This window comes from Colletotrichum spaethianum (assembly GCF_022836535.1).
Source record: "Colletotrichum spaethianum MAFF 239500 DNA, contig08, whole genome shotgun sequence".
NCBI lineage: Eukaryota > Fungi > Ascomycota > Sordariomycetes > Glomerellales > Glomerellaceae > Colletotrichum > Colletotrichum spaethianum.
The window spans coordinates 792,689-817,660 of record NW_026054778.1 but is presented as its reverse complement, the minus strand read 5'-3'; the positions used below and the strand labels follow the sequence as shown (position 1 = coordinate 817,660).

General features: G+C 57.0%; 4 protein-coding genes across 4 annotated transcripts; 1 reads left to right on the top strand and 3 right to left on the bottom strand.

The window, feature by feature from the left end:
* Nucleotides 1-5,340: 5,340 nt before the first annotated feature.
* ColSpa_04070 (putative lipase ATG15) lies at nucleotides 5,341-7,990 on the bottom strand (the record flags this gene model as incomplete). Its single annotated transcript, XM_049270282.1, has 2 exons — nucleotides 5,341-7,866; nucleotides 7,958-7,990. The coding sequence occupies 2 exons, from the start codon at nucleotides 7,988-7,990 to the stop codon at nucleotides 5,341-5,343; spliced, it is 2,559 nt and encodes an 852-aa protein (XP_049126239.1).
* Nucleotides 7,991-14,537: 6,547 nt separating this feature from the next.
* Nucleotides 14,538-14,898, bottom strand: ColSpa_04069 (uncharacterized protein; the record flags this gene model as incomplete). The annotated part of the gene is made up of 2 exons (XM_049270281.1): nucleotides 14,538-14,768; nucleotides 14,824-14,898. The coding sequence occupies 2 exons, from the start codon at nucleotides 14,896-14,898 to the stop codon at nucleotides 14,538-14,540; spliced, it is 306 nt and encodes a 101-aa protein (XP_049126238.1).
* Nucleotides 14,899-21,083: 6,185 nt separating this feature from the next.
* On the bottom strand, nucleotides 21,084-22,106 carry ColSpa_04068 (uncharacterized protein; the record flags this gene model as incomplete). Its single annotated transcript, XM_049270280.1, has 1 exon — nucleotides 21,084-22,106. One exon carries the CDS (start codon nucleotides 22,104-22,106, stop codon nucleotides 21,084-21,086), a length of 1,023 nt encoding a protein of 340 aa, XP_049126237.1.
* Nucleotides 22,107-23,302: 1,196 nt separating this feature from the next.
* ColSpa_04067 (pyruvate dehydrogenase E1 component subunit alpha, mitochondrial) lies at nucleotides 23,303-24,477 on the top strand (the record flags this gene model as incomplete). The annotated part of the gene is made up of 2 exons (XM_049270279.1): nucleotides 23,303-24,157; nucleotides 24,214-24,477. 2 exons carry the CDS (start codon nucleotides 23,303-23,305, stop codon nucleotides 24,475-24,477), a joined length of 1,119 nt encoding a protein of 372 aa, XP_049126236.1.
* Nucleotides 24,478-24,972: the final 495 nt, after the last annotated feature.

Sequence of the window (24,972 nt, the reverse complement as noted above, 5' to 3'; positions counted from 1 at the left end):
GACCTGGCCCGGCCAGGCACGTTCTGGGGATCGCGGCCTGCGAAGCCTATTCATCCCAAGGTTTCGCCATCGACGTACTGCCAGCAGGCATTCACTCACTGTCTTAGCCGTGGGCGACGTTTACGTCTCACGATTGTTTCTTATCAATATGGCATGTTTCTCACTGTTCTTGTCGAGACACCACGTTAAACCCTTTATTCCTTCACCGGCCAAGCGTTTGTGGGCGGAGTGTGCTGCCCCTCTCTCCATTGACCCATTCCGATTGATCGAGTGTCCACTTAAGCCGAGAGTATCATCTGCAAATCAACAACTTTGATAGCCCACGGCGATCCGGTTGGCGAGATGGCCTCAGCGTTGGTACGCTCGTCGTATCGGTCAATCGTTCAATTCTCTCAGCAGGCCGACTCTCGTGCGCTTCTCCGAGTCCTACTCCGAGATGGTTTGTTCAGGCTAAGGATTTCCGACACCCTAACCGAGCAGCACAGCCTTCGTCAGACTTTATGTTCATGTGCCTTAGAGAATGGCATTCCCAATTGTTTCCCTTGATGCAATCGTCGTTGAAGACGGAGCGCAAATCGCGACTTTGACACAGCTGACAATCGTACGTGTCTGACGCGCCGACCTAGAGCCTTTTTTTTTATTCTGGATAGAGGTGTTGAGTTACATGGGCCCTGTTGTCTGGCCTCCTCTCCCACTTTTCCAACATGAGACGAAAACTTTGCGAAGGAGAACATGTTCACCGCCCGCTTCATTCAGTCGACCTGGCAGGCCAGCGCGGTAGTGGAGAAGTTCCCCGTCAGCGTTTGCACGTGTGGAACCCCAACTACATCATCGGACATTGACTTCACCTTTCGCTTTTCAATTTGGGTCGCTGGGCTCGCTTACCTTCAAGGCGTAAGGCTCTTACGGAACGCCCGGCCCATTTCCCATTAGCAACTTGTCATGACTGCTTGTACTGTCACCTCTACTGTGCACAGTGATGGTATCCTATTAAAAGGCCTCCAAGTGTAACATCTTCGGGCCCATGATCCCGGTCTTTCTGCAATGAGAGAATGTTCTAGGGTGCGCTATTCGCCGAATCGATGAGCCCTCAGAGAGATGCACATATGCGGCAGCGCTCTGGCCTTGGAACCTAATGACAGATGTCAGTGTTGCTCCCATGTGTCAAGGTCCCATGACCAGCATACCCAGCTGGTGCCTAGGGCCTAGGCCCCAAACAATATCCCAGTTCGAGGCCAGCATGCAATGCAGACATGTTTCGCAGAATCGTAGAAATTGGTATCTGCCGTTGCCTTGGACCACGACTAAATCCTGGTTGTAGTAGCGCCTCCCGACAGTTCACCGCCTTGGAACCTCCAGCCTCGGATATCCTTGACGCAGAGGTTCCTGAGCTGCCATACGGCCTCGAATCACGCAAACGCCTGACCGGCGTGCGTTTACCGTTGTTTCCCGGGCTTGGAACTGTGCCCCAGTCGCATTTCTGAGTCGGGAGAGATGCCATCACCCGCCTGGGATGGCCCCCGGTTCCTTTGCCTAAACATCGACTGGATGAAACCGCATTAGTTCAGATGAAATACAATCGGGCCGCAGCGGCAGGACAAGCAGAACGGCGTTCAGTCTCGACGGCAACGCCCGACCGACGAAGGAGTCGGCATGCATGACAGCAGTCCGCAGAACCTGCGCGAGTCAATAGGCGACTCAGGCTCATGCTCAGAGCGAGCCGACCTCGGCACGCTACTTGGCCCGCTTTGTAAAGATGCTGGATGGAGTCAGGGGTCATGCCATGGAGACGCAATCCCGTGGTCTATCTCTCTAACACATCATGATATGTGGCGGCTGCGAATTCCATGGCTCTTCGCGGCCCTCGACAACGGCATTAGGCGTCAATAAGCCTACGTATCTCAACCACGCGTTTACAGCACGATCCGACGATTAGTACCGTTGGTTGGGTGCAATCTTTTGCTCATGCTATCGGAGATCCGGTGAATCGCTCGCTCCAAGGAGTCAAAACTTCGCTCGCGTGAACAGTCGATGCCAAGGTGTGTTCCGGACAAGATCTCCGAGAAGCTTATCAAAGCTCCGAGTAACACCACGTCGGGTAACTTCCATTGAGTTATGCGTTTCAGTCCCACCATGTTATCTATGTAAGGGGCTTCGGTCGAACACAGCAGGCGATATCCAAGCCATCTGTCTTGGGCTTGAGACCCCTATCCTTACGGCTTCATAGTCAGGAGCACCCATTGTTCATGCGATGCTTGTCCGGACACTGAGGAGCCGTCCCTTCCGTTTGATGTTTTCTACACTGGATATGACTTTTGCAAGCCCCGCTGCGCGGTGTCGTCTTTTGTAGATACAACGACTCACACGGGCTGCCCTGCTTGACCTCATCATTATTGCTACTGCCATCTGTTTCGGTGTGTGGTGTGTGGTGTCGCTACTGAGTTGGCAATACACAGTTGCCGTTTACATTTGTCATCGCCCCTGAATGCTTCTGCTACTACCCGTGAGTAGTTGGAGAGACAAGCCTTCTTGCTATCGCAGCCTCAGAGTCGAGGTTCCTCGGTTACTATTGGAGCACCAGGCGCGTCATCCTCCATGAGACCAGAGGCAAGGAAACAGGACTCGTATCCCAGCAATTCGTGTCTTCATAGGTACCACCAGACGTGTCTACCTCCGTGGTAGAGGCCTCGTCTTTGACGAAGAAGTGGTCCTTCTACTCTCAGCTTGAACCAGGCGGTTCAGACCAACCAGATGCTTCCGGGCAAACTTCGTCTAGACTAACGTTGAGATTGGACGCAGTACTAACCTGTAAACCAATGGCTAGGTGGTAGGTTTGGATGTCCAGGCTATAACCACCCAGTCTGAGGTCCGAGGTCTGTCGTACAAATCTGTTTTATTATGGTGCTACAGGACTAAGATACATTACTAAAATAACTGAATAGCACGCCGTTTTGCTAATCTTGGTGATGGGAAAACTATTTGCTATGGCTTATAATGTCAACGGACTGTCCTTTAGGAGTGGGCACGAAAAGTAAATGCCCACCGGAGACTAAGACATCTAGACTGCTGCTATTCCTCATCTGGGCCTTCACATCATCGTTCAATTATCATTCCTTATTTCTGTTCAATTTTGTGATTTGCCTGTCTTATGAGCACCGGATAATCGAATGATATCGGGTGACGGAGGGTAAGATCGACGACGTGCACCACACTGACGACGAACGGAGCTTGTGTCATCCAGGTGCCTACAGCCAGTGGCCGCGGCATAGTATTCTCTGGGTATACGAAGCATTTTCATCTTTAGCAACGATCCTATATTCGGGGTTTTACACGTCTAGTGGGTGCACTGAGATATCATTGTACAATTATATCACTCGAAGAGCCCACTAGACCTCCCATCACGCTGTGCAATTCACTAGCCTTTGATTGTATATCCGTTTTAGACTCTGCTTCGAAGACGAACAATAACATATCAACGGCAAATAAAGGTTGCCATGACAAACTAAGCCCGCAGATTGATCGACATGTCAAGCTTGAAGCGGACCTCTTCTTCCAGTCTGGGTTCGAGTTGCTCCTCAAATCACAAAACGGACGATACGGCCATTCTTTGGACATCCCACAGCATTTCAATTCGCCCATCGTGGGTACCAATGAGCGTATTTATCGGGCCGGCGTTTGGCTGAGGGTTATTTGTGCCGTTCAAACCGCCACGAAGGAAAGGTAAGCTTTGGAGAACTGGATTCGGTTCTGCCTGGCGTCGCCGCTCAGTAACCTGCCATACGAAAGAGACGAAGAGGAGACAAGTCAGGTTTAGCACAATGTCTCCGTTTCAAGCGGATGAATCTCGACGACCACTGCGTTCAGGACGCCCATGCCCGGACAGTATCAAGTTGAAAAGCGACATGGGAATTAGGGAACACTGCATGATAGCCGTCAGCCGAGGGATCGGGTCACATCTTCGCTCGTATATCGCGAGAACCTGCCGCGGCGCCGTCGACGGGGAGACTTACTATCCCTGCACTGGGGGGCCTGTTTCCCCTAACGGCACGTCTCTCCCCCCTCTTTGGTATTCCCCCAAGCATACGCCGAGAGGGAAAACATAGCAGGGTTCAAGGAACCGCCAGGCTTTGAATACTGTACAAGGATACCTCGTCCTCAAAGGTGAGGTCGGCCAGTCATCCTCGGACGTTCACTCCAGCGTTGACTAGTATGTAGCGCAAAAGCCGTCTATTAGAAATATGCACACGATGGCGATGACGGTTTAGCCTTGTTGTACGTCTGCGTATTATATCTTTCTCGATATAAAACCGTGAGCGGATGCATCACTTCACCACCATCCATAAAGGACTGCCCCCCCCCCCCCCCCCCCCCCCCCCTCACCCCCTCTGGCATCAAGCTAAATCAGCTGCAAGACAAGATCCGTTGGAAACCGAGCGCAGGAGCGTGCTCGTGTCCGGTCCGTCAAACACGCCGTGAGAAAACGTGACATTTATCCACAATCCAACGCATGGTTATTTTTGGCGCCCTCCCTCTCCAACCCGTTGTAGGTATATTCACAAGAACACAACGTCGAGATGACCAGAACTGGACGAGATCGGGTTGAAGAAACATAGTATCGTTGGAGAAATGGATTTATAGGTCACGGTGACTCACAAGGCACAATGGATAGTGGACAGAGAGTTTCAATGAAGTATGCGTTTCATCATGTATTAGAAGCCGGCCGCCAGCTTGTCCCTCAGACAAGTGCTCATCTACCATAACAAAAACAAAACGCAATGCAAACTCATGCGGGAAAATTTTCGTGCCCCATGATACTAAAATGACAAAGGCCACTCGAGATATGTTTCCGCCAACGCCAAGCCCAGATCCGCAACATGCGCACCGCAGAAAGAAAGAAGACAAGTCTTGAGAAGAGAAGAAGAAGAGGCCTGCACGCCGAATGTCACTCGCTTTTTACCTCTCCCATCCCTATGATGCCCAAGAGAGACCTTGTGGAGGTCGCACCAAGAAACCAAAACAGACGGGAAGCAACAAGATCTACTGTGGCTTTCTACCACCTCAAGCGGTGCAATCTGTGTAAAGGAAAAATGCGGAAACTGAAGTCAGGTAGCCGCCAAAACCGGAACGCCTCGTACGCTATGCTCTACCATGCTGGGAATAAATGACAATAAGACAATGGGGTGGACGTGAATTGAATGTCCATGCTCGTGGCAATGCGAGACGCAATGCTGCAGAAGGAAAATTCGAAAAAGTAGCCCAACGGTAGAATGGAACCTCAAGAGGGGGGTGGGGTATCATGAAGGGTATCATGTGTAAAGGGCGACTCTTTTTGTTGTTTTTTTAACCAAGGGTGCGGCCACTGTGGATGGCCGGAGGGTGGTGGTGTGAAGTAGTCCGAGGGGTGGTAGGACTGGGCCGGACAGTCGAGGCTGGGCTGAAATCTGGTACAGAGTATGTTGGCGGGCGGGAGGGATCCCAGCTCTCCTCACTGAGCACACTGAGGTAGCCATTTCCAACCTTGTCCCGCAATGCCTCGATCTTCCGGCGGTACATCTCCCCGCTGACGTCCCAGTCCTGAGGGTCTGCCAGGGCCTCGCGGGTTGTGTAGATGGGTGGGAGCTCAGGAACCACGCTGGTGTCTATGCGGGGCACTTCGGGCTGAGAGTTGGATTTCCGGCTATCGGAGAGCATAGCCGACGGCAAGGAAGGGACCTCGGGAGCCTGGGAGATGCGGTAATTGCTGTCCGAACCCGCTGCGGTGGCCGTGGCATCAGCGGCGAGAACCTTGACGTCTCCAGGGGGCATGACACTGGGTGTCACAGTAACGGATGAATCTGTGGTCGAGAGATCCACAATTCGCCTCTTTGGTGTTTTTCGGCGGCGGGTGGAACTGGTGTTGACCTCGCTAGTGACAGCCTTCGGCACAGGTCGCTCCTTGCGTAGAACGGAAGGCTCCTTCGGGATGTCGTAAATGATGGCTGGCTTGCTGACGTCAACGGCGGGGATGTCTGCCGGAGCGGGCTTAACGACCGGTACCGCGGCGGGCACCGGGGTACGCTCCACCAAGTATCTCCTCTCCGAGTAGGTGGGACCGCTGTTGTCGATGACAATGTCCTCAGTGTAGCCCGGGGTCTTTCGGAAGAGGTTGAAGATGGTAATGCGATAGTCCTTGTGAGTGCGAGTGAAGGGGTTGCCCTCGACCCAGATCTCCCGGATATCGGGGATGCCGGTCAGCCTGGCAAGCTCCAGGGGGTCCGACAAGCGGTTGTCTCTAAGGTCCAATCGCTCCAGGGGGTACAGCTTCTCGATGCCGGCGATTGATTGCAATCGGTTGGCTCGGAGGTTGAGGGCCGAGATGGCCGGGAGGGGGTTGCGCGTCAGGGAGTGGAGCCCGTCAATCATGCAGTGTGAGAGATTGAGTGCGCGAAGCGCGGTAAGGGTGGCCAGACTGTCAGGAATCTGAGTAAACAAGTTCGACGACAAGTCCAGAGAGTGAAGCGTGTTCGCAAGGGGCACCAAGCTGGTGGCAGGAATCGAGGTCATCGAGTTGTCGGCTAAACTAAGGTGCTTCAGGAATCGCCACTTGGACGCTGGCAGAACGCCCATATTCAGTAGGTTTGAAGAGCTTCCGGTACGGCTGTGATGCCACGAGTCCGAAAGGCTAGAATGCGAGCTACCAGAACCAGAGCGGCGGACCTTGTGTCCGCCTCTCATGTGGGAAGGGTTGCGGGAGCTGGCGGGCCGAGTGGGCGAGTTGCTGCGCGGTCTTGATCCCTTGGGCGGCGACATGGCTTCGAACGTTTCGGCTCTAGCCAGAGAGGGCCGCCCGCCTTCGCCGGGTATCTCGTCGACGGCATGGTCGTGTGTGCTCAGGGAACCGATACCCAAATCACCGATGGAGTTGCGCGGATCCGGAGAACCGGGCACCGAGGTCGACTTGTGCAGTTCGGCATGAGGAATGACAGGACTCCTGCGAGGGCTAGAGCTCGCGGGCCAAGGCGTAGTGGGCGAAGATTGCTGCTTTGAGGTTCTTCTGCGTCTCTTGTCCATATCGTCAAGCACGATGTCGATGAGAATGTCGGCAGGGTCCTCAACGCCGGCGCGCTTGAGCGTCAGCGATCTCAGCTGCTCGGCCAAACGATCCCAGCCAAAGAACTGTCTGAAGTCGATGCTGTTGACTTCGAGGGCTTGCACGTTCTTGAAGACGTACAACGGGACGGCCGAATCGAAGGGGAATTCTTCGTAGCCGCGGATCAGCCGGGCGCGCCAGTCAGGTGCCAGTCGCAGACAGGGTATCTTGGTAAACGCCGAGTAGAGGTACTTCAAGTCGGCCTGGAGTGCAGCCTTTTGTCGCTCAGTTCGCGCAGCGGAGATGCTGGCACCGATACCGAAACTCGTCCAAAGAGCCGACATGCCCGACATGACGCTTCGGACGCTAGATACAGAATGGATGGACCCAACATCGGAGCCTCTGCTTCGGGATCGCTGGGTGTTGCTCAGGAAAGAGACGTAGTTGGCGGATGTAGAGCTATCGTGGAGGTTCTCGAGACGAATCTTCATGGGGCCGACAGGAATGGCGAGTTCTTCAAATCGAGAAAGTAGGTAAAACAGATGGTGTGGCGTCAGGGCTAGCTTTGCCGACTTGACATTGTGCGTAGTAAAGTTCAAGGTGCCGAGAGACAGGGCGGATGCAAGGCCGCTTGAAGTCGAAGCCGAAGTCGACGGCCGTTCAGGGACGACCGGGGATTGCGGCGTGGGAATCGAGCTGACGCTCTGAGAGGAGCCATGGCGAGAGGCTGCCTGTCTTCGGAATTGCAAGGCGTTGGCAAGAGCCTTTTCGTGAGTGCGCACGAAGCTGGCCAGTTGCTGCAAAAGTGATATTAGCACAACCGGCGCAGGAGGCTAGACGACGAGGCCTAGCAGCAAAGGCAGAGAAATGTCGACCAAATCGACGTACCTTGATGAACAACTCCCCGTCTTCCGAATCCATGATCAAGGACGCATCGAGGGCAGACGGAGTACAGGGTATAGGGTATCTGGGGGCCTGTAAAGGAGAGAATGGCGGGTGTCGGTGTCTAATATGATCGAAAGATAGTCTCTCGACACTTGTATCAGATTTCGCAGGTAGGTCGGACGACGGGGTTCGGTCGCAACAGGTTATACCGCAGCCTGTACGACGATGAGTGTTAGCATGTCGTTGGATCGTTGCTGAGCGTGTTGGAGGTAGGTGAGAGTCTGAAGGTGGGCATGAAAAGTTCTCGGAGAGGGGGAGAAGCGCTGTTGCGACACCTTGCCGGGCAGCACAGTCGGGATGAGTGAGGAGGCTCGTGAGAGGAGCCACGAGTGGTGTATCCCGTTGCAGATGCTGCAGGAGTCGTCTTGACTCACAAGACAGGAATTTTGAGGGGAGAAGTACAAGACGCCGAGGACAACGAGGGGAATGTGAAGGTATGGCGGCAACTCGAGAAAACACAGCGCAGCCGCCAACGGTGAGTAACAGTACAGGCAAACACAAAGCAGGGAAAAGATGTGATAGGCAACAACAACAAATGTGCGGGTGCGGCGGTGCGGTGCGGTGCGGTGCGAGGCAGAGATTTGCCTCGTCCCTCGGAAACGAGGCGACATGATAAGCAGGCAAGGTGGTGAAGAGTCACAAAAGCGAGGTAACAAGCTGGGCATGAGGCAAAAGGCGGCGGTGATGAACCATGGTACTGGGTATTCTCGTGTTGTTGTTCTCCTGAACGCAAACGACGACGGCGGCGCAGCCGAACAGAGGGCACTCACCTTTGGGCGGTCGAGATAAGAGATAGCTCACCGGCGACAGTGGTTCTCCTTCTTTGGTGTTGTGTTCCGTGGAGCTCCTCGGGCGGGCGAAGGAGACGGGATCGAAAGAGACGATCGGGAGAGTAGGCAGGAGAGAACGCGAAGGCGTGATTCGAGGTCGAGGAAGCTATTTCCAAACTCCTCACGACGACTCTGCAGGACACAGAGAAAAGGAGTGTGAGGAAAACCGAGAAGGGTCTTCTTGAATGGAAGGGGGGTGGTCGGACGGGGTCCGGGTTTAATAATAACAAATGGCCGCCTACTAACCTACCTGCCCTGCCTGTCCCATCCATCCACTGCCCGGGTGGTCCTGATGGTGGTGGTGCCGTACCTCCCCAGTACCGCCTACCGCTCTAACCCACGCACTCTCGCTCTGCCACTCCTCTCTCTCTGTGCGCCTGTCCTTGGAATACGCAGTACGTACCCTTGCCGCACCCACACCTTTCGCTCAATCAACCCACCCGCATCCACACCATGAAATTCACCAGATGCAGCGAACAGAAAGACCAGTAGCCAGCCTTCCCTGACGGGTGACCCTGCACCAGGACACCCTGGACACAAAATCGACAGGCCCGTCGCCCACTCGAGGGGCGGACATCGAGAAGAATCACCACGCTGACCCTCCTGGACTAGCATCCCCCCCAGCTGCCTTGGACACCCTAGCAACAACCATGGGTCTTTGCTAGTTGATCCTGCACCCTTTCTCACGTAGTGTGCTAGACTGCGTACAAGAAGCGCCAGGGAGGGTTCGCCAGTGGCAGCAGCGAGAAGAGTGAGCGACAGGCAGGCCAGGAGAGAGGAACCGTTGGTTGTCGGCGACGGCGAGCAACAGGAGAGAAAGGGTGCTCGTTCGCTCGCGAGAGCCAGACACTGGCGCAGAGAGGGTAGAGAAGATCAGCTGGGGTCACCCCTGCTGTTGGGGCGGCGGGTCATTCACTCAAAGCAGAGCGAGAGGCAGTGGGTTGGAGGCGCAAAGTATCAGGTACTTGTGGGAAAGAGCCACAGGCCATCTGAGGAATATGCGAGATGGGCCTTTCCATTTCGACTGCAACTGCCTGAATTTTTTTTTTTCCTGGGCTGGCGAGGCAGGAAAGAAGGGGACTCACGATGCTTGGTTGCTTGCTTGCTCCTGCCTCCTGCCTCCTGCCTCCTGCTTCCCGCCTCGTCTTCCTGCCTCTTTCCTGCCCATCATCGTGATTCGTCTCATCAACCACCTCAGCCAATAATGGCCGTCGAGAGCCGTCTGCATGTGAGGTGCTAAGCTGCACCTGCACTTGCAGACTCCGTGTGTTTCTGTTTTGTCTCCTCCCATTTGGCAGCGTTCATCACAATGTTTTTTTTCCCTGCCGCCTCTACTGCACGTCTGTTTGACTTGCACCTTCGGTTTTAAGACGTGCATCGCAAGCGCCTCATGCGGCGACAGGGTGCATTTGACGGCTGATTTCGTTTGATCTCTCCGGCCCTGGTCTTCTCGCCGAGTCTTTTTTTTTTATTCTCCTCTTCTTCTTTCCCTTCCCATTTTCCGCCTTCCAGGCCTTCCCTCGCTACCTATCCGTACCTGGCAGTTCCTCGAGAGCCGACCACGGTCACGACTCGACTTTCCCGGGTCGTCTCAAATCGGTCATGAATGCCGCCGTCTCCACGCCCGACCCCCGAAAGCCCCGTGCTTCTCCCTTCTCCCCTATTTCCCACATACATGGGCCTTGCCGCCAACGACTTGCGATTGCGACTTACGACACCCTAGGGTGACATGCACGTGTGTTCCGTATACGGGATATGGATATTAGCACCGCAGATACCTCTCCGTAATGGCTCCAGAAAGATGGCTACCTGAGAGCGTTCAATCCGTCAAGCCCTCCGGCGCACGGCCGGTCCATCAACTCCTAACAACAGTCTCCATCTCCGTTGCATTTAATTCTCCGTGGCAGCATATCAATACAGTCAAAACAGCCATCGCCATCGCGCCTCTAGAACCCCTCCACCTCCGCCACCTCCGCCGTTGTTTGTCTCGTCATCGGTGACCGGGGCGACGGCGAACGGGCGTACGGCAGAGGGTAGTCAGATGACACCGGGCGCCATCAGGAGGAATGGAACACCTGCGAAGGCACACGATTGTTCGCTGCATTCTGTTGGTCACGACTCACAGAGTGGTCACTGAGACTGGCGGCTGACGGGCGGGAGGTGGGCAAAGTCGACTGTGCGGTACTCTGTACATGCTCCCCCCCTTCCCCAAAGACCAGTCGCCCGTTTGTCGCCGAGATTTCGGAGCTCCTTGGGGGGGGGGGGGTGCAAGGAGGGGTCGACCGACCAGTGATCCTGGCTTGCGGATGGGGCTTGCGCTTGGCCCCAAACGTGTGACAAGCGACCGGCAGCACAGCAGCAACGGGACAAGGACGACGAAGGGGGAGCAACAAGGTGAGGGAAAGAAGGAAAGAAACATGTCTCTGCCCCGAACGATATGGCTTCGTCGGCCTCGTTTCCACCGCCGACCGGCGAGTCTCACTACTCTTGGTCTACTTCCGTACATGACTTTTGCATGTCTGGAATTCACCAAAGAATCCCCAACATTGCCGACGCAGGGCACTCTCAGACTCTCCGAATTCTCTAGCTGTCGCATTCCTAGCACACGAGACAATCACATCATCGCGACTCCGTCCGGATCCAGCGCATTGGGATGGCCGGGCGAGTGTAAGTAACGCACCGCCTCCAACGTCGAGCAAAGGCCACCTCGCTACCCCGACTCATTCGGCCTCGGATCCGGCTGGTGCGCATTTCCACCTCATTTTATTCATGCGAACTGGCATCAAGGATCTCGTATAGCCAGTGAGCCAGTCCAACCACCATTAATTGCCATGGTGTTTTCTTTCTCCTTGTTTACACCAGGGAAAGCCATTGTTTTTGTTGATGGGTTCCCCGACCCGCTGTCAAGATCTACGGCAATATGCCTGTTGCTCTGCCTATCCGGCTGCTTTTCCCGCGGTGTCGTCTGAAGACAACTAGAATCTGCCCGGAAAGGAGGCCAAGCCCAACAAGACCACGGGCCGTTGATAACGCATTCCGGCCAGCATCGCCGACTCGTCATGCGCAGGACATTACCGCAATGCCGTTGCCCGTCGCGAACCGCCCGGTTACGACATATTGTCTGACGGTCGAGCTCCACGTCGACAATGCGATCTGCTGCAGCATGATGCCATTTCAATATCTGTCACCTAGTCTTGTTGACGTCCATCCCTCTTTGACACGACAACACACAGCGAGGATCGCGGTACCTGTACGTGCGTGCGGCACTACTTGGGCTGTGTGTGCATCGTGTCCAAGCAGAATTTGCCCAGCCAGCCGGTTGACAACAATGCAGACCATCACGGCGGGATCTGTTGCCCTCGTCGGCGGTATTGATGTTGACATGGACGGCCGATTCAATAGCGTACAGTCGCGACTGCAAAAGCAAAGCATAGTAAGATTGCAGCGGCTCAGCACGTCCAATAACGCGCATGGATTGTCACGACGACATTGGATCGTGGCGGAGAGGTCAATCTCGTCTCTTCATCGCCTGTTCCGCTTGCTGGCCCACTCGAGTCCCTCCACCCACCCCCAGCGCTGGAGGGCCCCAGCCAGCACGGTCATCCCATGTCCTGCGCTAAGGGATCCCGGGCATTATCGCACCCTGCAAGCCACCCCACCACAGGACAGGACCCTCCGAGTTTTTTTTTCTCTTGCCTTTTCGCTTGGTGGTGGGACGGCTGGTGTTGGGAAGACGACCCCGACCAGGTAGCGGCTGGCAGAGGAAAAAGCTGCACCTCACCCTCATGCGCAAGGAAATCTCACTGGCTGGGATTGTTACCATGTCCGTGCGCGGCGCTCGTCAGTTTTAGCGTCGCCGGGCGAGCTTTGCGCAGGGAAGCCATGGAATTGTCGGCCAGCACTTGCCAGAAGGAGCGTTGGACCCTGTTCGATTCTGCCAATTCCCCCCCTAATGGCCCTGGGGCTTCTCCAATAATCCATCTCCACAAAGCCATATTCAACGGCTGCTATCGCCATGATGTCGCTGCTATCGCTGATAACCGATATGGCATATGTCCCAGTATAGCACGCCACAACAGAAGAGGAAAAATGTGGTCCCCCAATCATCATGCATCCACAACTGCTTTCTCTCCGCGACAATCGTTGCCTGTCGTTCAACATCAGGTATATGAGCCTCACCAACTCTCTTGCTGCGCATGCAACTTACCTACGGCCTCACCGCAAACGCCGCTTGCACGTGTCGAAACAGAACAGTGGTCATGTCTGGAAATAGGCCGACCGTTGCGACCCTGAGGTAACTTTGAAGCAACTTTAAACATTCGTTGCCTCCGAGCCTGTCCCGTCGACCATCTACCCGTTTCTCCAGCCTCCAAGAGTTAAATTGACTGTTTGCCACTGCAGTACGCATTTAGAACCAGGTGAATGAAACCTGGGGGAAAAGGGCTGAGAAACATTCCCCATGCCCATCAATCAATCTCAGATAGGCATTGCGCCTCAAACTCAACCGGTCCAAAATAGCAGCATCTCAGAAACACCCAAACCGGCCAGCCACCACGCTACGCCATAGTAACGCATTCGCTATAACGGATCTTCGTCCGCGAAGTCCAAATCCGGCGTGCATTCGGACCCGACTTGGACGCCATAACAGCGCTACTTTTCCAAGAACAGCCCCGACGACATGACAAGTGCGCCTACCGCCTCCATTCCTCACCTAGATTGCCCGACCTCTCCATGTCCATGTCGACAACATATCACTTGCACTGCCAATCGCCCGTTTGATAGTCTTGCCTATCCTTCTTCCGAGCGCTGCGCCAAACTCCAGAGATCTTCCTCCCCATCATACCCGTTGCAGAAAATCACAGACTATCGTCCCGCTGGTTTCCGCCCGCCGATCCCTCTCAGCTCCTTTCCCATGCTTCCCTCTCCCATGACCGCCGCTCCGGCGCGCGACCAATGGCGGCGCCGGCTCGATGCACCATGGCCCCGTTGATCCCCCTCTTCTCCATGTGCCATCGTCGCTTGTACCGACGACAAGCAAAAGAAAGGATGGATCTCCCCATCCATCCCACCTTGTTTTCTCCCACCTTTGGCTGCATGCGTGCGACGAGTCGACGCATCACACACAGCAAGGAGATACAGGATCCAGCAACAGCAGACAGAGTGTCGAGAGCGCACACCCGTCGATATGGAGTCTTTCTGGCAGGGGGGGAGCTGCATCCTGGGGCGCGCAATGGGCGACAATTATGTCATAACTCCACCGGCTCGTGGCTCGCGATGGCTCCTGATTGGGACCGCAGTGACACTGGAACCTCTTGTAGCTGCCGATGGCATGTCATCTTGCCTGTAACCCTTCACCCGCATCCCTGCTTCTTCAACCCCCACACTATTTTTGCTTTCTCCTTCGCCTCAATGGCGCGCCGCCATCTTGAAGACAAAAGAGAAATTGTGGATTGCATCTCATCACACCCCCGTCCCAGAGCCTATTCCCGTTCGGGGCTACACCTTGTTCATGCTCACCACCATCATGAGTCCCCCCCCCCTCCTCACCCCTCTACTGCGCTGCGCATCGCCGCAGCAATCACGCCGCCGTCCCCGTGGGAAAATAATACTTCGATGATGGCAGACGCGCGTGGAATATCTCTGTGCGCCAACACTCCACGCACCGCCGGCCCCGACTACCTCCAACACCCTGGTCATCTCTCCAGGCCGCCATACGTCGGGCCTATTTTCCCATGTCCACGGCCACGCTTCACATCGCTCTCCAACTCATCGTCATCATCGTGCAGCATGCTCTTCCGTTTCGGTTCGTTGTAGTTGGTCGCCTTGAGGAGCCGGGATGCTGACGCGCTGTTACATAACCGCATCCGCTCGGCATTCATCATTGTGGACTCTCGCGGAGATCCATCGTCAGGCGCCGCCTCACTCTGTGAATAGCTGCATGTTCAGGTTCACGACAGCCTTGACGCATCGAGTGCACACGGCGCCAGCCTGAGACTTCTGGGCCGGGACCGTCGCAGCAACGTCGGTCAGCCGGCGGAGTGCACGGCCGGCCATCTCGCGCGGGTGGTTGCAGCACTGCGTGTGTGCATCTGTCTCTCCGAAGTAGACGCTACTTGCCAACTTGGGCTGTTGCGCGGGTGCACTACACCCTCAAGAACTACCGTGCATGCACGCACAACGGGCGGACTGGCGACGACTTGCCTATCCATCGTCGTCTACCGCCATCTCCGTCTGTCCCATTTTTCTTGCCCTCCGCTTGATGCCCGCGCTGCCCCTCATCTATACGCTCGGTATACTGCCTCCCATCATGCGCGACGAACCTCTCACATTTCGCAGCAGCGCCAACTTTGCGCCTTGGTTTCGCCGTGCTCTCACCGCTTCTCCGAGGTCCGTCGGAATGGCCCAGATTCAAAGTGAAATGCGAGGCAAACGACGAACGGCATCGACAAGAATGATTGCGACACAGTGTCTCGCGTGGTGGTTGCAACGCTGACCTTTGTCCGGATGTTAACCTCCCATCACGGTAGTCGCCTGGGTAGGTCAGCTCCAGCGCCATGCCCCCCGCGGGAGCTGGTGAGGACTTGAACGTTCATCATGTGGGCGCGGCTGGGCTGTGCCGCAACGACCTGACGGCAAGTCGGTTCACGGCCGCCCCCCTTTGGCCGCCGTCACAAACGAACGGCGGTTCGTCTGACGGTCCTGTCTTTGGACATTTGGATGACGAAAAAGGGCGAGGTCGGAAGGCGCAATCGTAGAACTGCGAGTCAGTCCCGAATCCCAGGTGTCGCGGACGACTCTGCGGTGACCAGGCACGGGAGAAGCGATCATCAGGCACTTGAGGCTTGTCCTAGGGATGGCTGTTCTTGGGGTTCACCAGGAGGCGGTGGAGGATGCAGGTGGTACAGCCATCTCGGGCCTAACGACGTGATGGAGGGTGCGGGCTGGCAGATGCCGTTTCCTCATTCGACGTTGTGAACCCCAAAACCGTCCATATCAGTGAGACAAGGGCTAGGCCCAACCAAGCCGCCTGCGCATCCGGCCTTCAAGGTCGCGACCTGACCTGCAGGCGCAGGAATCATTTGACATTCAGACATTTCTCTACATTCGCATCCGAGAGGGCGATTCGGGGCCAGACCTCGATGGCAAATGTCGACCCGATGAGAAGAGGGAGAGGTACCGAGCTGTTGGATTGTCCCCGGCAACAATGTCAGTCCAGAGCTTGTCGACCACGGCCAACCACCGAGTTCGCAGAGGTTTTGAGCCAGTTCCGACGCCAAGGCATACCATGGAGGAACGGCGGCTCCTGCGCGCATGTGGCTCTCCATGGCTCTCAGTCCGTGTAACGGTGCGCACACCAATGATGTGCCGCACATGTGAGGCTGGAGGTCTGGAGACTGGGGACCGCTGACTCGCTGGCCAAGAAAGATCGGCCAGCTGTGCGATTCACGTTTGAACGTGAGTCGTCCCCTCCAATGCTCACCGTTGAGCGGTGACTGCCGAACATCCGTCGATCTCGCCGGACCAGGACGGCTACAGGGGGGTTTGCTTCCCGCGAGCGAGCGACCGAATTTCGCGACTTGCAACTTGACGTGTTGACTGTCATGGGAATCCCCGACAAAGGAGACCTAGCGGAGGGGCATCAACAAGCGCCGAACGACATGCCACAGGATTCCGCGTGCCAGCCCGAAAATAATATGCCGCCATTGGAACGAACTCCGTGGATGCCGGCTGGCATGGCATGGCATGGCACGGCACACTACAACGGACTAGACACCGTTCACGCCAGCCAGCACTACTGCACCTTTGCTATTCAACTACTTGCTCGTAGCCGCTACGGGAGACCCCGGCTTTCTCTGCTGAAGCTGACGTTGGACACGGAACCTGATGATTGGGCCTGGATTGTCGTCGGTCGTTGGTCGGTGCAAAGAAGATCCAGAATCCGAATGACCTTCGTCCTGGCTACACCGTACTCCTTGCTGGCCCCATCCATATCCGTGTCTTGTCCCGCTCTGACAAAAGACGGCGAGCCTTGACGACGGCGCTACTCGCGCAACAAGGTTCAAACTCGAGATTTCCAGGGAAAAAAGAACAAGGCTGCTTGAACCCTGAAGATCCTCAAGAAATGCCGTCTACCGAATCCCGCCAAGAGCTGAGACTTTGGCATTCGGGGCACATGATTTGGAGATGCAGCCGCTCTGGGACATGAGGAATGCGGAATGTTCGACATGTTGGACGTTCGTCGTCTCAGTGGCCTCGCTTGCTTGACAGGGGGTGGTTGGGAGGCGATACGCCTATTGAACGCTCACCGCTCCGTCGCAAAAATTCTTTTTTCTTCTTGCAGGCTCGCACACCTTTTCCCTCTCCCTCATGCAAGCAAGACTGCAAAGAGTGGGCGTCGCAGGCGCAACCACTGGACAGGACTTGGGCTGGCGGGCCTCGTTCCACTTGCCAGAAGACGACGCTATTCTCGACTTGTCCTAGCACCGTTGACTGTGGACTGGGGACGGTTGATATCTCGCTACAGATGGCCCGTGCTGCTATCGGTTCATGACAAGCAATGCAACAACCAGCGAAAAGGAGGGGCATCTGGACCCTGGGCCTGCCCCTCGATCTCGTGGGGAATTGGCGATGGCAGTTGGCTGCGGCCAACCAAACGCCATTCCCGCCCGCACCACGCAACCCGAGTACGCATCCTCTTCCATTTCACCATCCATCCGTTGGCCGTCTCGCCCCCTCCGGTACGCGCAAATAGACACGTTGAAGCGTCGTCGGCTTCTCTGGCAAGTTCCATCCCCCTTGGCGAGCTCGACGGCACGCACTGCCTCTGTGGCCTTGCGGATACCTCCGCCCTTGCCTTGGCCAGGGCTCATGCAGACACTTCTCGGTGGGTGTACCGAGTACGCCATCACTAAAACTCATCTTTTGGTTAGTTTTGTTGTTTTGCCGTGAAACGAGATGTCACATCTGCCGCTGCCGACACCAAAGCCCACCGGATCCAATGCTCGCGATGCTACCATTCCAGGTTTCTTATCCAAACCGCCTGTAATCGGAAGGCACCCCCCCCCACTACTTCATCTCGGAAACTCTACACTTACAAAGGATTCCTGTCAGACCCTGGACCTTGTCTTGCGCTACTCGCCCATCTCCGCTTTTGCACGTCAACAAGCCAAATTGCTGCTACGTCTTTGCTTCCTTTCTGCGGGTGTCGTATGGATTGGCCCTTTAGCCCATCGTGAGCTGATGATCTGACCCTTACCCGGCGGCGGCGTGCTGTGACGGAGGATTCGTAGGGAAGCCCATCCATCGCCTCATGCTCGACACATTCCACGCTTAGCCGCACGACTGCACCAGGCAATTTCGGGAAGCAGGACGTCAAAAAGACTGCCGGAACGAGTCCTCTCATCGTACTCACGCGCAATTTCCCACACCGCAAATGCAAACCGCATCTTTGTGCAACTCTGTCTTGACTGTGGTGAAACCCACCCAACAACGCCACCCTCTTCTCATACGATACAGAGGAAACAATGTACGAATACATTGGACGATGTCGGTCTGCCCTCGTGCTCTCTTTCTCCCATCAGTCCTCGGTCGGGAGGAAGCAGTAATGCAGTCGCCCGAATCAAGCAGCCCTCAACGGGGCCCTTTGGTGCTGGCGCCCGGAGCCGCCATCTCGGAGGGTGGAGAATGCGATCGAGTCCTTGCTGCACGTCCCCTTTGTAATCGCAGGCCCGTTGCTGGGTTTCCGTGACTGTGCCGAGCACAGCAGAAGGAGGAGCCCGCCCTGCGATACCAACAATTGACATGATATGGCACAAAAGTAAGGCGTCCCACTCAATTCGGTGGGTCGACATCGGCCGAAACTCATCGTCTGTCCACCCTGCCTGTTGAATGAATCGACTGAGGAACGATGACGGCATTGTTCGAGAAACGGAAAAGGCGGGGTGGGACGAGAATCTCTGAACAGGGCCGTGGCAGGGTCGGAGTCCAAGAGCGACGGTTGTCGTCCTTTGTCTGTTTTGCGGATGATATCCCACCACGACCAGTCCCTCGCGCGGTGAGGGGAACCGCTTCACCATTACACCGCTCAGCAAGCGCCCGACGGTCTCCTTTTCCACTCAACCAAGTTTTGAACCGGCTGCTGGTCTTTCTTGGGAATGGCCTCGCCTAGAGGTCAACCCCCCCCCCCGCCTTGCATCTTTGCCCCTCACTCTCTCTCTCGTCTCAAGACGAGGCGATCGACAACTCCGTGTCTGGGACGGGACGAACACCCCTTTCTGCGCCGCGCTGCATTGCACCGGACACTCGGAGTCGTACATTCTCTTCAGGTGCCCCTCCTTCCTCCCTGCGTCCACTGGGCTTGGGAAGTGTTTGTTGATCAGCCGTTGAAGGTTTTCCGACGTGGCCATCTGGCAGGCAGGGATAGCCTCGCCGCCTCGTCCCCGCGCTCCGTAGACTTGAGGCTGACTGACCGCCATAGATCGCCAGCAACCGTTTTATCCAACTGGAACTGCCTGGATATTCCCTCGGCCGAGTGGGACTTTGCTCTGACAACACCGTAGACCGGCCAACTTTTTTCGGGGCGTTATTTTCTTTCACCCTCTGCTTGTTCTCCAACCACCGACGACAACTACACAGCCCACCCTAGGTACATGCACTAAACCAACACGTTATCAGTGGTTCATGATCGATCCCGCGGGCGTTTGCTCGATTCGCGCCCGCTGGAGAAACCTGTATCCGAGATCGCCAGCCGCTGCTTCGTCCACGTAGCAAACGGGACTGGCCTTTCCTTCTTTCCAGTCTCTCATTCCCACAAAGGCCATCTTCTGGGTCCATGGGATATCAAGGAACTGCCTCACCCCTCCACCCCTTCTGGTAAACCCGAGCCGGAATCGACTCCGCGCGCGCAATGTCAAGTGTACTTTTGCCTTCTCCGCCCCCTTCGACGCACGCCATTATAGGCAGGACAGGGACAAGGCGAGACATCGCGGGCTGCCAAACATAGCACTGACGGCCCACTAGTGTGGCCGGTGATCAGGGGGTCACGCAAAGAAAGAGCCGATCGCAAAAGAGCAGATCAGGGGCATCAGGTCGATCTGTGCCTCGTGAGTATCTCTGACCTACCCCTCCGGTCACCCAGACTACGGCCATCCAAGACCTCGCTGTCAAGTGATGCGGCTCTTGTTGCGGCTGTGGAGGGCTCCGTTGGTAGGCGGTCTGGGTAAAAGATACCGGGTCCCCTCCCACGATGCATGGGCGGACGGGCACGCCGCGCTGGCCGAGGCGGTTTATCGCTCCTGCCATGTTTTCTTCACCAATTCTGCGGTCTTGGAGTGGGACATGAGGCTACCGCCGCAAAGAGGGGCGGCTGTTTGTAGGGCTACATCATCTGAACGACAGTCGGTCGGGCCCAGGCTCGATAAGGCCCCGATGACTGTGGAGGATCGACGATGCCGCCGATGATTTTGCTTATGGGGTCGATGCTGTCGAGAGAGGGGGGCGGGGTTATTGTCAGCTGCGCTTTGTGTCCGTGTGATTGCAGAGTCTTGCTGCCGTGGACATGTCTCTGTTTTCAGCCGGGAGTCGAGGTGTGCCCGAGGTCTTTGCTTCGGGTTCTGTTGGACTTGTTGAGATGGGAGCACTTTGTTACGAGTGGTTATGGCTACGCAGCTTGAGTGTTTTCTCTGGTTGGAAGGGGCTCTGTCTTTCCCCTTTCTTGGAAGCTGAGGAGCTCAAGGCACCGTAATCTTGACCCGATATCTTGCAACCATGTTGTGTTTGACTGTAAAGAGTCTGCTGAGGTTGTGTTCATCTGTGATTCCTGGTCTCTGTCAGGTTGTCCGTACTCGTAAAGAAGCCCTCCATGGCCTGTCTGGCCGGGAGACTCTATTCTACCCCCTTCCCACAAGCTGCGGACGCTCGTGATATCGCGAACCTTGCCTGGCTTCTTTTATCCTTACACTAGTTTGTATTACTATTAGATTTGATTTTGGTTTAGCAAAAATATCCATTTGGTATCAGCGAATACGATAATGGGATGCAATCGTGTTCGAGGGTTTAGCCAAAGCCCAGTCCCCCGTGCGAGTAAATCGTTTTGCATGTTGTGGTCATTATGGTACAAAGGTCTGTCTATGTTGACGTCTAAGATCATGATACAGCAGGTTTTTTTTTATACATCCGCGCTCGAAAAAGGACGGCGCGGGCCTCCTCGACAGGACCGCCTCCCTATCCACCTGGGCACATCAGGCCCCGATCTTGACCAGCCGGTCAATCGCGCGCCCGTCGTCCAGCGCCCACCCGGAAGCGACGTCCAGCTTGAGCTTCTGGCCGCCGACCTCCATCTTCATGAACCCCTCCTTGGTCACGGCCCTGCGGATGCCGTACCACGCGGCCTTGAAGCCCTTGCCCGCGTGGCGGAACGGCACCGTCATGAGGTGGTTCCTGTCGTACTCCCACTCGGCCCGCGCCTTGATCTGCTTCTGGCGCGACGCGGCGCGCTCCTGCGCCGGCGAGACGTACGACGTCTGCGCCGCCTGCGTGACGATGCGGCCGGGCATCGAGACGCGCTCGGGCGGGACGACGAGCACCTTGGCGCGGCCGGGCAGCATGCGCTTGCAGGTGATTTCGAGGTGGATGGGCGTCGTCTTGGGGTTGAGCGCGGCGCCGGGGGCCACGCCGCGGGCCGAGGGCGCGAGGGAGGCCGTCGGGACGGCGCGGATGAGCTTGACGATGTTGTGGGTGTTGTAGAAGAAGTAAGAGCCGAAGCCGGCCATGGCGAGGCAGATGACGGCGAAGGCGTGCGGGACCCAGGCGGCGATGTCCTCGGGCGGGTGGAGGAGCATGGTGTAGTAGTTGATGCCGGCGTACGAGTAGAACATGAGCATGGCCGTCCAGGCCGAGAACTTCATCCAGAAGTGCGACACGGCCTCGTACAGCACCGTCGGCTGGCTGCGCTGCGCGAGCTGGGTTATCAGGGCGTAGGCCGAGCCGGCGGAGGATATCGCGGGGGAGGCGGGCTTTGTCGGGCGCGCGGTGGTCGGCTTCGCGGTCGGGGGTTTCGGGACGGCTGCGGCGCGAGGCACGCTTGCCGCTATGCGGGAGGCGGAGGAGGACTTCGAGGGGGGTTTCGCGGCGTATCGCAGGGGGCTGAGGGAGCTGAAGAGGCGCTGCGAGAAGGGCTGGAGGGGTTGTTGCGCCGCGCAGAGGGGGGCTCTCGGGGCCAGGAGGGAGAGCCGGAGGCCGAGGCCTCTCGAGAGGGAGGCCATGGTTGGGTATCGCAGACCGAAGACCCAAGATCCGCTTAAATGAGACGAACAAGAACAAAAAGATGGCAAAAGGCTGGTGCGCTGCGGTGGTTGTGGTTCAATTGGCCCGCAAACGTTCGTCAGACCACGCGCGCGAGGAGCAGCAGCCTTTGGGAATTGAAGCTATCCAAAAAGTTTCAGTGGAGCACGCAGCTTTGGGACTGGATTCCGACCACCGTGTGGACTGCGCCGCCGGCGCCGGGGGTCGGAGAGCGGGTCCTCCAACCGAAACGCGACGTCCATCTGCAGCATGAAGGGTTCTACAGTACCTACCTATCGGAGGGCGGCGCAACGATACGGCGCTGGGCCTTGGAAAACCGCGCAGCGAGGTACGTACCCGACCAGTGTGCCGTCCGATCTAACGGCCATCAGAAAGCCAATCAGCCTATCAGGTGCGAGAGCTGGCCAATGAGCCAACAAAACTGCGCATCTCTACAACGTCCTTTTTTTCTTTCCTGGTCCGTGCGGCAGCGAATAGTCGGAGATAAGCCACAGCGCCAGCCAGCCAGCCCGCCTAGCGCAGCCCAGCGCGCGCCAACGGTCCGGTCCCCCCCAACAAGGCGTGTTTGCTGCTAGGAGCTCACCCCAAAGCTCGACAATTTTCCCCCCTGCTGGGTCCCGCGAAAAAGATTCCCGGACCGGTGTGCGTCCCTCCAGCTGCAAGCAAGGCCAATTCGAACCTCCGCCGACTACGCCCGAAACCTCAACCCACCCTACGCTCCCTTTTTCCTCCGAACCTTTTCGATAGGGTATCACGAAACGAAAACGAACTCGCCCTCCTCCCCCTCGCTCCCCCCCTGACGACCGAGTCAATTGAGGTTCAAACTCTCCACCCCGGGTCGACGGTTCCTGCGAAACGAGAAAAAATCAAAACAAGATGGCTTCCCTTGCGACGGCGGCTCGTCTTTCTGCGAGGGTTGTTGGCCGGAGAATACCCGCAGAGTCCACAGCTCGAGGTCCGTAGATGATTGCCCCGAAAGAACGTGTAGCTGCAACAGAAAGCAGCTTCCCCCCTCTCCCTCTCCTCTGTCCGGAACCATGCGGCAATAAACCAAAAAGACACGGAGCTGACCAGGTCGACGGTGACAACAGGCTTCCGGACCTCAGCACGATGCCTCGCCGCGCAGAACTTCTCCATGCCCGCCCTCTCCCCGACCATGACGGAGGGCAACATCGCCAGCTGGAAGGTCAAGGAGGGCGAGTCCTTCTCCGCCGGCGACGTGCTCCTCGAGATCGAGACCGATAAGGCCACCATGGACGTCGAGGCCCAGGATGACGGCGTCATGTTCAAGATCACCACCGGCGACGGCGCCAAGGGCGTCCAGGTCGGCACCCGCATCGCCGTCATCGCCGAGCCCGGTGACGACCTGTCCTCCCTCGAGGTCCCCGCCGACGAGCAGACCTCTTCCCCCTCCTCCAAGCCCGCCGAGAAGGAGGCCCCCAAGAGCGACACCGCCGAGCGCCGCGAGGCGCCCCAGGGCGAGGCCCGCGCCCAGCAGCAGGGCGGCGCCCCCAAGACCTCGGGCGGCAAGGCCCGCGAGCAGAGATATCCCCTCCTCCCCTCCGTCCAGTCCCTCGTCAACGAGCACGGCCTCGACAAGGACGCCGTCAGCAAGATCGAGCCCACGGGCCCCAACGGCCGCCTGCTCAAGGGCGACGTCCTCGCCTACCTGGGCGCCATCAACGCCGAGACCCCGAGCAAGATCATGGACCGCGCCGTCCAGATGTCCAAGCTCGACCTCAGCAACATCAAGGTCGCCCCCAAGAAGGAGGCCGCGCCCCAGAATGCCGACCAGAAGCAGAAGCCCGCCGAGGCCCCTGCCGCCCCCGTCGACTCCGAGGTCGCGCTGCCCGTCTCCCTGTCCAAGGTCCTCGAGGCCCAGAAGCGCATCCAGTCGACCCTCGGCGTCTTCATGCCCGTCTCCACCTTTGTCGCGCGTGCCGCCGAGGTCGCCAACGACGACCTGCCCCCCTCCGCCCGCAAGCCCACCGCCGACGAGCTCTTCAACCAGGTCCTCGGCCTCGACAAGCTCTCCCCCGCGGCTCCCGCGGCTATTACCTGCCCCAGATCTCCGCCCTCCCCGAGTCGTCCCTCCTCGCGCCCCGCCCCGCCGCCAGGCGGTCGTCCTCCGACATCATCGACCTCCTCGCCGCCCCTGCCAAGAAGGCCGCCGCGCCGAAGCCCGCCCCCGCCCGCCACACCCCCGGCATGTCGTCCGGCAGCAACCTGTTCTCCGTGACGGTGCCCAAGGGCGACGAGAAGCGCGCCAAGGTGTTCCTGGAGAGGGTCAAGCTCATTCTGGAGGAGGAGCCCGGCAGGCTCGTTCTGTGAGAGGGGAGTGCGACGTCGTGCGCGCGCGAGAGAGACTAGAGTAATAGGGAGAGTTGACGGCCCAGAGGCGGCGATGAGAGAAGCTCGTCCTCCCGCACACGGGAAATGTACTTGTAGTATGTTTGTGGACGGATACAATAGAAAGTCATATACACCCCTTCCAAAACTCAGTTCTTGTTCTTTCCTGCATCTGGAAAACTCGGAGAGAGTTGCGTCCATGTTTGTTTTTCTGTTGCCTGCTCTGCAAGATCCGCTCTACCCTCCGGCCACTCAAGGCTTCGACCCGTGTGTGTAATGATCCATGGTGATTCCAGCGGTGTGTGTCAAGGGGCGGTGCTGCACTGTGTCCTATTGTCATGACGGGAAGGCTGCGGTAACAACTCCATTTCGTTAGCCCTCGTTGGAAAGGGGGCTGTTGTCCGAGAAGGGTGCGGAAGTGTCATGCTGAGAGTCAGCGGAAGGAACACCCCTTCGCGGTATGCCATCTGTCGGTTT